At 40.9% G+C, this 13,140-nt stretch overlaps 1 protein-coding gene across 3 annotated transcripts in view; it reads right to left on the bottom strand.

Annotated features, from left to right (window-relative positions):
* USP6NL (USP6 N-terminal like) overlaps positions 1–8,177 on the bottom strand; it is a 130,816-nt gene extending 122,639 nt beyond the window's left edge. For 2 of the 3 annotated variants that reach the window (XM_056340281.1, XM_056340283.1), the window contains exons 1-2: positions 8,046–8,177; positions 2,608–2,697 (exon numbers count right to left, since the gene is read on the bottom strand). Coding sequence is in view for 1 of the 3 variants with exons in the window: in XM_056340283.1 (XP_056196258.1) it covers positions 2,608–2,611 (4 nt within the window). In the remaining 2 variants the exon portion in view is untranslated. Of the gene's footprint in view, positions 1–2,607; positions 2,698–7,574; positions 7,599–8,045 lie in introns of those variants that run through there. The other variant, XM_056340282.1, reaches the window with a different exon arrangement.
* Between the last annotated feature and the right edge of the window lie 4,963 nt (positions 8,178–13,140).

Genomic DNA, 13,140 nt, shown 5'->3' with positions numbered 1-13,140 from the left:
TTTATAAAGGCATTCCGCAGAAATAAAAGCCTCAATAGAGACTGCCTCAGTTTTAACACGTTTTCAGATTCTTTTTATTGCCCAACTACCACAAACAGTGGACTTTGCAATTCTGTCAACACTGGATCTTCCCCAATATTGGGGAAGTACAACAGGATCCAAGCTACTTATCTACACACCTGATAAGTATTACAAGTTATACAACAGTAGTTCACCCATTCACTTTCTAAAAAAAATTAACTGATCTTTTGCTTAAAAATAAGCTTGTCTGCGCTTTTAAAGTACCAGGATATTACAGATTTACTTCCACAACCTATTTCAAGAAAATAATACCCTCTATGTAACAAACTGCTAAAACAACAAATATGATAATGTAAAAAAAGACTTTTTAAGCTAGTGAATAAGCTTGCCAAAACCCCTCAAATTGATATGAACTGCCTGTGAATAAATTTAGGACAGATATTAGGAGGATTTAATCATTTTAGGACTCCAATCCTAGAACAGGCCTTCACAAACAGCAATGGAAATATATATTGCATGAAGTGTATCACAAGAAAATAGCAAGTAGGATTCTATAATGTAGCCTGCACATAACAGCATTCTGGATTTTTTAACCAAGAAGTTATTAGCCTTCTTAAGTCTGATGTTCCCACATTTTAGATGATCTTTTTAGATAGATTTTTCGGTTTAAATTACACTAGGTGATGCACAAGGTCAGAATACTAGAGACACCCATCACTTTCAACACACCTAGCTATTCTAGGTCCCCACTGATTTTGTGAATAAACTTACATGTACAGAAGTATGCAAACAAATGCATCTTTCTAAGATGAGAAATACCTCCTAGAATGATGTATTTAGAAGACAGAAGCCTAAAACCATGCAGACCATGCCTATAGCTCAAGCAAACCATAAACTTAAGAAATCCCACACGAGCTGAACATACATCTCATCTTCTCTAAACCGTATTTTCAAAAAAAAGTGCCATTGTCTGTTGTGCTTTTGCAGCCCATCACTTCACACAGACTTAAGCATCTAAGCGATCACAAGAATGTGGTGGTCTGTAAAGAAGAGACTGCATTTTGAATAATGTAACTATTAACCACCACAAAAAGTATTGCCAAAGCATTATCTTTCATTTAAATAAAGGTCTTCATTCTTTTTAATATAAAGCTAAACCCTGCACTCTGGAATTACATCAGAATCTCACCAAAACCAATGGTGTTTTGTTCAAGTCATGACAGTATTTGTGTACTCAAACCAACATCACAGCAGCACCTTGGTGAGTCACATTTAACACAGCAACTATGATTAAAAAGGCAAAAAGCCTGAATTATTTGTTATGTTTAAGACTATACATAAGGTAATGACAGCACATAAGACGGTCTATAAAACAAATGAAAATGAATATAGCAGCATTTGACAAATCAGGATATTCAGGTACTTGAATAACTGCCTGTCAAGTTGTCATCTATGCAATACAGCATATAATTTAAACGCCAGAAAGTAAACAAGTGTGAACACCACTATTAAAGAGGAAAAAAGAACTATTTTAGTATTTTTATAGAATTATATTTACACTAAGCATGAACCTTAGAGTTCAGCAATTCTCTCAGTCCTTTTTTTGGTGTAGTTTTTCCTTTGCTGGCGTTTCCCTCGTATTCTTTTTTTCTTCCAGATGTCAAGAACAGCCATTTTTCATTTACTTGACAAGAAATTCAACCAACAATTTTCTTTACTAATTTCCTCCAAGAAAATCAAATGGTCTTATTTTACTAACATAGGATATAATTATCCTATGAATTATATGCTCGTTCCTCAACGGATTCAGTACTTGTGTTGAAACTAAGCTACACTGCAAGTACAGTTCCTGTGCATATGAAGTTATATACTTATTTCTGTATGATGTAAGGCTAGGCAATGTTGCTGCCAAGAATTACATTAAGAAGCCTCACATCCACAAAACTTATGAAAGACCTTTAAATACTCAAAACAGCTTGCTAGAAAGATATTATCTTACCCATCAGATATAGGCTAAAACAAAACTTCTGGTGTCTTTCATCTGTTTTTTTCCACCAAAACAGATCTTAAGCCCCAGTTTTCTATGGCTCAGCTCTTTCCATCACATGCCAAAATTCCTTTGGGATCAGACCTCTATACTGGAATTTGAGTAATATATTTATTTTTCCCTATAAAATGAAGTCCATTCATTTTATGTTGGATTTTTACCAGGTATTTAAATTTGTTGGACAGTCACATATTTTGGAACTCTTAGTAAACCCAAGACATTTTCCACTCAGAGTTACATGTTTTATTTATACTGAAAAAGACAAACTTCAGCTTGTTACAGAATTCACCTTCTTGGAAATGACAACAGACTAGCAACACAGAAGTCGTACAGAACACACATTGATCAAAAATTTGCAGATTAAGAACACCATCTGCCAAATCTCAGGTTTATTTTGTCATTTTTAAAGGACTAAAGAGACAAAACTCAATATGAATGCTTTTAAAGGAAAAAACACCTTCCAAAACCCACTACAGAAGGACATTTCTTCTAAGCTGCAAACTGAAGGTTTCTTTTTTTCCTCAAAGAAATCTACTTACTCATGACTGGAAACTTCTTTGCATATAATCCAAGACAGGTCTTGAAGCAAGGTATCTTGGTGGAGAAGGTTTCTCAGAGGTATACATGTCCTGATGAAGATACAAAAATAAAGAAACAAGTAATTTTTTCCAACTTCAAATAACCAGAATAAATGTTTATAAACTGTCTTTCCTACTATATTTTCATCCTCCTTGTTAGAAAAAGGAACATGAAGATGTATTTTTTATGAATGCAGAAATTTACTGCTTAAGGATATATTCTGAATTTTATCAACTCAAAAATCTGTGTTTTCTTCTAACAGTCATATTAAAAACTTGTGTGCATATACTAGTTCAAAAAATATAACTGCATCCAAAAGATAAGAAATGTTCTTAAGTACAAGACTATAGTATAGATATAGTAACTGAAAATACCGTCAAAATAGTATTTTCCTTCAGCAACCTCAGCTAGCAAGAAGATGCACTACAAACATAATCTTCAAAACCCAAGAAATACAAATAACTTTACTAAATAAGTCTGGGTTGGCATTAGCACCCAACACTTCCTCCTCAGAAATAAAATCTGAAGAAGTTGCCATTAGTAGCAACTGTAAGCCATCACATCAGTCAATTCATAATCAAAATGAAAAAAAGATACCCAAGTAGGGCAGATATGGATTCAGTAACAATACACCTGGCTCTCCTCAAAGCACAATACAGAGGACTAAATCTCCAACAGTGACAGCAGAGTAGGTACATTTTGGAAAACTTATTACATAATCTCTATCCTGCTGCTAAAAGCAAGTTTATATAACTCTGACAGAACAGTTAAATGAAAGTAAGTACACCTCACAGCTGAGATGAAAAGAAAAAACCAAACATGTCTATTAAGCTATAAAGAGTTTTCCTCTAATACCTGCACAAATAGAATTTCTGTGAATTAAGGAATATTAGGCAATTTAGGTCCTCTCTTCAGCACCAATTAGAACTTGCTGAACCTGACCACCTGTGCTAATCCAGACAGATAGTATCTTGTGCTGACTCGGATTTCAAGCCTCAACTCTCCTGATCTCTTAATGTTTTTTAAAAAAATGTAAATAAATAAAAAAAGACAAAAGAAGAGATCAAACTTTATCTCAAGTATGACTTCGCATAACATTTATAGAATTATAGCATGTGGCAAAGTAGTAGAGAAACTATCACAGGACTGAAGTCACATCACAAGGCGGCTCCTGTATCGATTGCTAAACCCAGTTTTTAAAAAAACCAAACAAACCAAAACCACAACAAACAACCCCCCCAAAAAAAACCACCATAAAACAGCCAAACAAAAAAAAAAAAAAACCAACAAAAAAACCCCCACAGACCACAAAAAAATCCAACTGCCAAAAGGAAGCCTTCAGTAATGATGCAGACTGAAAATTACAACCAGTTTCTTTTGCATTGAAAAGTAATGTAAGGAAGAGGCTTCAAAGGGGAATAAAATGGTATCATGCTGAAAAAATATGTATGCAAACATTGTAAAAAACCCACAGATGAACACAAAGCCATGAGATGGTGCCATCACTGAAGAAAAACAGTTTGAATTGCAGGTCCTGTCAATTCTCTGTGAATGGCTGCTAAATTAAATAGTTAAGCTCACACAGACTAATCAAAAAATACCATCTGGTTAAAATGTATCATTAGAAGTGTAGTCTTATCAGCTTCCTTTTGATTCCTGATGTCAAAATTAGCAAATATAACTTCTACGACATTATTTACTGGACCGATTACAGCTATTATGTTAGGAACATACGAGTCATACAGACAGCCCTCAAACCAGGTTCAAAGCACTTTTGACCAGAGCTCCATACTACCTTTGGGCCCAAATTGTTCTTCAATCTTATGGAGAGTCAACTGGAAGACTGAAGTTTCCCATTCAACTTGATTCTCCAAAGGTATAGTCTCACCTTAGTTTTGTAAACAAGACTAACAATACTTTGCCTCAGAGACATCATGTTACATGACATTTTATTGTGTGTACGTACAGGAAAAGGCTGTTCACTAGGAAAAAACAAAACACCAGTTCTGAAAACCACTTAAGGCTAATAATAGCATAATTATGCACCATATCGTTTATAAAAAATCTAGTCACGTAACACTAAGGAAACAAGTAGGGGACAATGTAGCAGCTATATACTACCTAAAAATGTGTCACAACCATGACAAGTGAATGTTTGGTTACACTACAGCAACATGAACTCCAACTTCCAGCTATAAAATGTTACTCCTGTCTTGCCACACCTTTGACTAGATATTTTGCTTAGCTATTGCTAGTACCTCTTTACTAGCCAATACAGACTTCTGGTTAAATTCTGTTTTTTGTACTCTGAAATAATGCTGCATATGTGCTTCATAAAGTTTCCCTTGTTCACAATGTTATCATTTTGCAGAAGACCATTTACTTGAAGTTTACTTATTTGAAAGTGCTTAACTCCCTAAAAAAGGAAAGCTTCATCTTTTATCTGTAATTTTGTGTATAGCAATAGCCAGCAGCATCGGAAAAATCAGGAAAAGCCAACACTGCCAAATATCAGAAAGTCTGCTCTTCCTGTTGCATTACAATATTGACACTTTTCTTAAGGATATGTGTTAGAAACTAAATTGTTATTGCTTAGTGCTCTCAGCCAACAACCTGATTTATTTCAGTGCTTGTAGGGTTCTCTCTTGCACAGAAACACTACCAACTATTACACAACAGAGAAAGAAAGACTATTACTTGTGAAGTGTCTTGCTGAAAGATACCATCTCGGAAAACTTTTTATTCAAAGTAGTACTTGACAGCCTTTATGCTTTCCCTTGCAATTAGCAAGGCTCTAAAAAAAAAAAAAACAAAAAAAAACACCCACACACATACCTTTGCTCCTTCTCTTTTCCTGAAGAGCTAACCCTTGTATTCCATCCAGCATTTCCTCTACTAACACACACCTACTAGTCCCTGGTGGTTTCACCTTCAGTAATTGTGAAACTATTAGCATTTCAATTTAGATTTGAAAGAAATACCTGAAGTGAGAGAAGCTCTTTACAACTTCAAATTCAAGCACACTAATAATACATTCAACTATCTGCTTCCACACCCAGATCCAGGTCTCTTTTTTTACCCAATACTCTGTTTCAGGATAACTAATATGAGCCAGATTGCATGAGAATTGCAACATACTATAAGTCTATGCACTATGACTCTACCCAAAGAAAAAATATTTTCCTTTAAGTTGGCAATTAAAGATTCAGGTCTAGCCTGTGTGTATGTTATTGTACTACCTGTTTAACTTAGATGCCAAGGAGTTAACACAAAGAATTTATATCCCCAATTCCCAAAAACCAGAAATCACAGGAACAGCATGCAACTGCACTGTTTAAACACACACACACACAGACAAAATAGCCAGAGAGCCTGCCTGGCACAAATGAGTATTTCATTGTAATTTACTTTCTTCTTTAAACCAAAATGTTATGCCCTCTCAAAGAAAACAGAGATTTCAGAAGCACATGTTTGAAAGTTTTATAGATAGCTGGCTGGCAAAACATTAAGTCTGAAATTGCTGGTTTCCATGCTGTATAACCAGAGGGCGAAAGAACAGCTGGTTAAAAGGCAGTTCTACTAAATACTTATTTTTCACTGCATCCAAGTTGAATTAACTTCAAGGTTGTATCAGTAACAAAAAAACTGAATCAAAGTTGTAATCAGTAACAACAGAAGTTAAGAAGCAAAACTAAGTCACTTAAAAGCACAGCTATTAAGAAGAACATAATAAAAATTCCTGATATAGCATCAAGCTTCTGAGTGTCCCAGCTCAGTAAAATGCCCGTCAGCGCACACGTCAAATTCACAACAAAATAAAAACTATTACTGTTTAAGAACGTACACAAAATCATTGACTGGCCTCAGAAGAGGAAATACAAGTACAAATGAAACAAGCACAATGACACACCCTCCTTTGTTCATAGCAGGAGTATTTACACTACAAAGCGTTGAAGCAAATTGCTTTTAGTTTCAGGCGCTGCTGATTGGCCGTCGTATGTAATATACACATGCCTAGCACAGTCTGAGTTTCGACTGTCACACAGCAGCTCTACATCGTAGGGTCCAGCTACATAAACCATAGAGAACAATTATTTAATACAATTATTCTAATTGAACGGATCCTCCACAAAATGCATTTGTTGTGAACAAGGCAGATGCGCATTCGCTTCACTCCACTGCAATTCATTGAAAGCTAAAAACTAGCTACACTCCGAGCCAGCTTGCTGTGCAGCTGCCTCCTCCAAACAGAAAACAGCACAAAGAAAGTTATTCTCAAGTGTAGGCAGGCAAACGACTGGTACAGGATTTTGGAGACAGTGTTTTAAGTCACCACTTGACTCTCGTTCAGCTGGCAGTTCAATGGCTTCGGTGCTTTCCTACAGGCGGCCGCCCACACCACAGAAAGAACCCGAAACATCTGATAACCGGCCCTTTTGCTGACAGTCCCAGCAGAGACCAAGGACTCTGGGAGGGTTATGGAGACTAAAGCCTGTTGGCAGCACTGCCTGCGGGAAGCAGGCAAGGCTGTGGACCCTTCTGTACCACTCCATGACCCCCAGCCTGGCACTTTTCACCACATACCTGTAGTGTTACAAAAAGCTGAGGAGGGAGCAGGTACAGAAAGCAGCAGGGCCAGAAAGCCACATTAAAACAGGCTTCAGCCATCCAAACCCTCCCTGCTGCCGACACGGGTGCAGCCTCCCATCCAGAAAAAAAAGGGGGGCCCTCAACAAGGCCCCGAGGGGAATCCGACACACACACACACACACAGCCACGCACCCCCTCCCCAGTCTCCCCTGCCTCTGCCCCATTCTGACTGCGGAGGCCAAGCCCACCACAGCCCCTCACTCTCCTGAGGGAACGGGACGACTTGGGGGGAGGGGGATCCCCCCCCCACCGCCGCCACACCTTACTCAAGCCTTACAATGGGACCCAGGGGCACCTCCAGCAGGGCCTCCCTCGGGCTCCCCCAGCACACGCAGCTCAGCTGCCCCCGCACGGCACCGGCCCCCCAGAGCTCTCCACACGCTGCCCCCTTCGCCTCCCCCCGCTCCAAGAGAAATAGTAGGGACCCTCCGAACACACACACCCCTCTCCGCTGGAAATGGAACAGTCTGAAGCACCCCAGTACCCTTCGGGAGCTGGCTCCCGCCTCTTCCACCTCCCCAGCCCCGCGGGTGGTGCGCGCAGCCCGAGCTCCCCCCCAGGGGAGGATGGTATTGCCCGCCTCCCCTCAGCGCGCTAGGAACCGTGTCCCACGCCGCCCGCTTCAATGGGCAGGGCCGGCGCGGCATCTCCCCACACGCCCCACCCGCGCCCCGGGAACGGAAGGGTCCAGCCGGCCACCTCGTCGCGGGGGGCTGCACAGTGGCCGGCCGCCCCGGCTCGCCCTTACCTTTGCTCAGCTTCCTCCTCCTTCCGGGGCCTCCGTCCGCCTCCTCCCCAGCGGCACTGCCCTGTTTGCTGCCCCGGGACCGGCGGCCTCCAACCAGGAAGTGCCCCGGTGTGACACCAGCGGCCGGCGCTATGGAAACCGTGCCCGCCCCCGCCCCTCCCGCGCCGGCGCCGTCCCACAGGGCTGACCCGCCGCCGCCGCCATCTTGCCCTCACAACGAGGCGCGGAGGTGTCCGGCGCCGGCGTGCTCCCTGCAACCGCCGGCGCCATCTTGGGCCAGTAACGAGGCCTCGCCGGCGGCGGGCGGCCCGCTGCCCGGGCGGCGCGGTGAGCCGTTCCTTGCTGAGGCCGGAGCTGCTCTGGCAGCCCAGCGAGGCTTGCACGTTTGGCCCCAGGGCCAAGCCCTGCGCCCACCAACACCCAGCTTGGGCATCTGCGCAGCCAGTCACCTGGGAGCCGCTGGTGGAACCCAGGTGTCAGCGCTGAGGCACCTGGCAGGAGCAGGCATCCTGTGGGGAAAGTTAAAAAAAAGGTGAGGGGACAGACACAAAACAGGCCTTGTGCCACTCAGATTTGTCTTGGCCATTAGGCTGTGCTGCATGAGCTAGCAAGCCCCTCGTTCTGAAAACCCAGGTCTGCGTTTTTGGTTTTCTCTGGCAAACCACCAGCACTGGAAATGGGAGGGTTGAAGTACAGCTTTACGGGTGAACTTGTCAGGCTTTTGTGTGAAAATGCATACGCTGGGATAGGAAGCATGGCTCATTCCACTCTGGGCTTCGTGTACACATCACAAGAGGGATGACTTTGATCCCAGCCCTACCTCTTCCTTAAGCAGAGTGCTCCCACTCCCTGTGTGCAAATTACTTATGCATACACATTCCTGTGCTTTGCATGGGGCAGTCAACCACGTTGGAAACAAGATGGGAAGGGAGGAAGCTTAGAAATGCGCCAAACAGCTGCTTGAGACTATTAGACATCTCAAATGCCACAGCACTGTCGACCATAAGGAGTGACTTTTGTTTAAAAAGAAAACTGGTGATTAAGAGGGAATTTGGAGTAGTAATACAATATGATGTTACATTAGAAGCAAGACTAAAAAGTAGTTAAAATGTGCTACCAAAAGACATCCAATAATGATATAAAAAGAGAGCAATGTTCAGAAAATGTTTTGAGTGTTTTAAACAATCCTGTGTTTGTGTAATAATTGTATTTAAATACTTCCTATTCAAATAGTAACCAAGGAATTTAGCATAATCTACTAAAGATAAACTCTTTATAATCAGCCATTCCAGACAACTTGCACTATGAGTTGTAGGGCCCTGAACTTCTGATACTCGTTTTTACCAAATCTTGTAATACAAGGACATGTTGTGACAATTTGTAGAAAGCATGGCTCCATTATTCCAGGGTAGATTAAATGAGTTGAATAACAATTGACTAGTTAGCCAGAGATCAGTAAATCTTCTCCACAGATATCTCCATTTTTAATAGGCTTTCAGTCCTTGGAGTTCTCTCTCATTTTAGATGAAAAACAGCCTGAATAGTCTTACTTCTGGAAAAAACTGGAAATATCAACCCTGGCACAGGAAATACCCATGCCAGCACATCTTACTGTCTCTGAGAATCTGGGAAATCTACATAGCCATGTATGAGCATGGTTGCATATGACATTAATTTCCTGTAGGAGAAAATGGCTCAAGGCAGTAAGACGTAGCAGCTCAGATCACTTTTTGTCTAAATGTTTCCTCTCCTTGTGCAGAGGAAGCCTAACAGAAAACAGAAATTATTTATTGCTTTGCAATACATTTCAGAAAGTAATTGTGATTAACTAGACTGTCAGTATCCCATAAATCCTAAGAGGCATACTGTGGTTGGATCTGACTCCCTCCAATTTCAAGTCTTAATTGCCTTTTTAAAAATTTTAGATGGTGTTGGAATATAAAACCATACTTAACTTTCTTCCAGCTAGGGATTTGTTTCCTCCCAAAATGGCTAATTAGTTAGATAAATGTCTTCCACAGGGAGATCTCTATGTCATCTGAACCATCTCGTCTCTATTTCATACATTCCCAAATTATATATCATACTTTTTGTTTCCCCATATGCTCATTGTTTCCTGTTGCACTACTATAACTGGGATGTGGAACAGTTCTAAAATCACAGCTTTTCAAGTGGCTGACAGTGATATCATACTTGTTTTATCGCTACTCCCACATAGAAATCCTGCAATATCATTTCTACCAACACTTCATTTTTTATTACAGCTCTTAGTCTGAGAAAGTATATGCAGTCATTGTTATTTATAATGCTTAAAGATCTCTGTGACATTGCAAGAACATAGGAGAGACATTGCCTTTGTCCCTGCTGTCTTTGCAGGAGCATGCCCGGGGAAGCAGGCAAATCTCAGCATGGTTTTCCCAAGTCTGACCAGTGTTATGTCTACACTGCCCTCAAAACTAGTCCTTTATGTAGCCTGCCAACTGACCCCACACTGCTTGGCTTCATGCAGTTCCCAGTGGGCCAATTTATCTTCCACATCATGTAGGTAGGACCAGCCATGTGGTTTAGACGGTACAAAACTTGCCTGTGTCAGGTCCATCTGCTCTATAAACAGAAAAGCTGCAGTTTGCATGCTGAGTGTGGGCTTGGACCAGAGATATGTAAGGCATGTTTGGATTTCAGTTGGGCCTCGCATTTATGATACAACCTAGACCTTTTCATTAAATTGCATTCTGAACTGGTAATACCTGTTAACATTAGGGAACGTTCAGTGCTTACCTCAGAAGTTGACCTGGTCTGTGTTTAAGTACAGGTGTTGCAGCCATTGACAGCTCTGGCTGGAGCCATAGAAGTGAAGATGCTGAACACCTTGCAAACTAACGCTTCATCTTGTCAGGTCTGCACTTGGGTTATATACCACATCAAGATACTGAGCACTCATCATGGCCACTGGCAGTATTTAGCAGCAATATTACAAAGCCAGAGTGAAAGGAACAGAGCATTAACATTCCCTTTTAAAGTACCCTATTCCCTGTAACACTGCAATCCTTCCTCCTGGACTTCAAAAGAATACAAGAATTCATATTGCAAAAATGTTATGAGATTTTCATCAGCAGTTTTTTCTCAATATGCTTTGCCCTGTGGTTTGATTGTTTTTTGTGGTTGTTTGTGTTTTGTTTTGTTTTGGGTTTTTTTGTAGCTATGAAGCTTACGAAACTCATTGTCTTCAATAAAACAGCATTTTAAAAAATTAAGCAGAACACAAAGCATATATGCAAAATTATAGGAGCTAACTGCAACATCTCATGAAAATAGATTTGTCTGTCTTCAAGTTCTGTTTACAGTCTGCCCTTACTGTATAGATGGGCTTCCTAGCTGCAACAGTCCTGAGATTAGAGTCTTGCAATGGGACATGGAGATGATTTTTAGAAGATTCCTTCTTGAGCTTCCTTCTTCCTTCCCAGGCTTCTCAAGTCTTCAGAGTACACTTAGCTCTGCGGGGCTGTGTGCATACAGGTGCATGTGTCTTTTGTGTCGACTACCTCAACAAGTCATTGATAGACCTGTAATCCTTGGCAGGGCAAGGTTTCATAATGACTGCAGCTTTGAAAATCAAACCCCAGGCTTTGGATTGGCAATTGTAGATTGGAAGTCCATGAAAGTATTGGAGCATTTTGCTGTGGTGGCCTGTCCCTAAGGCAGCTCATTGGGCAAAACATATAAATTCATACAAGGACACAGCTGCAGCCCTGAAGAGCTTGACTTTGACTTTACAAAATTATGCATTCTGTGAACTGAGAGAGCAGCAGTTCGTAGAATTTTGTTGGTCCTAAAATAATTTTAAAAACTGTCTTTGGACTGTTCCTTTTCAAATTGTGTTTGTGCTATAGATTTGGCTTAGCTTCTGTGGTGTGTAGGATTTCAGCATATTTTCTGTGGCATATGGCATTTCCACTCCTGCTTGCAGATTGTTTTTAAGACACATGAGCTAATGCTTTTTTTCCTGTGTCGCTCAAACCATTTATGCACAGGCATGTATCCCAAGAGTGAGTTGCTCAGAGGATCCTGCAGGTATCTGAACAAATACAAGCCTGTCAATTAGTCTTAAATTCAAACAATTGCCTCTTCAGCCTCTGAGGTTTGTCACTGTTAAAACCTACTCTAATCATTACCAAGAATATCAGTCAAAATATCTGATTTGATATGAAGTGTTTATAGCACTATGGACAATAGGTGGCAGATGGCTATTCTTTCCAGTATTCTGAAGTACATTAACGTTGTATAAGATTAAATGTTCTCAGCTGCAATACCACCTGGTGGTTTTGCTTTTGTTTATTTTCCCCAAAATGAAAGTCATGGGTGACTGTTTCAGGTGTTACTTTCAGTCCGCCACTTGCCTGATCATGTCATAGATATTTCCAGGAGCTTAGCATCAGCCAGTTGTGCAGAACTGATGATGTAGGCAGAGGTTTGCCTGTGCATGCGTGGCAGCATCAGCAGAAGGGATATTAACAGCAGGGGTGGGAGCGGGGCTCTGAGCAGGAGGGTTTGCCCTTTGCTTCGTTGTTGGCTGCTGATGCATTTTTTCTGGCTGCCTAAATGACTGTTTTCCTTTTGGTTCTGATTGTTCCCTTGCCCTCATTCTGGTCCCATTGTCTGTAGGCTCCCTTGGTTTGCTGAGGCTCATGTTTCACTGAATCGGGCCTCTCTTCCTGCTTTTGGTGCCTCCTGCCATGGGAATGAGATTTAAATGTATGCAGCACTTGCTGTCACTGCCTGATGAAAGGGGCTATTTCTGTCCTTTCTGTCAAGACATATTTTCTTCATCTCCTTTCTTTTTTACAAATTTTTCTGTCTCCTTTAGCATTTTCTTGCCCTTTTCCATTTGCCTTCTCCTGTTTTATTCCTTCCATTATTTCAATATTCTCTCATTTTTCTCTTTCTCCTTTTAAATGCTGATACAGCTTTCAGTATTCTTTTATCTATGAAAAGTGCACATAGAACAAAGTTTAATATACTCATTCAGTACAATACAACTTTCTAAAATGCCTCGTTAATACTAAGTAGCTTTTCAGTAAACTGAGAAACACCACAA

Source organism: Falco biarmicus, chromosome 5 (genome assembly GCF_023638135.1).
Source record: "Falco biarmicus isolate bFalBia1 chromosome 5, bFalBia1.pri, whole genome shotgun sequence".
Taxonomy (NCBI): domain Eukaryota; kingdom Metazoa; phylum Chordata; class Aves; order Falconiformes; family Falconidae; genus Falco; species Falco biarmicus.
Note: the sequence above shows the minus strand (reverse complement) of the source record. Positions and strands in the feature narration are given on the sequence as shown.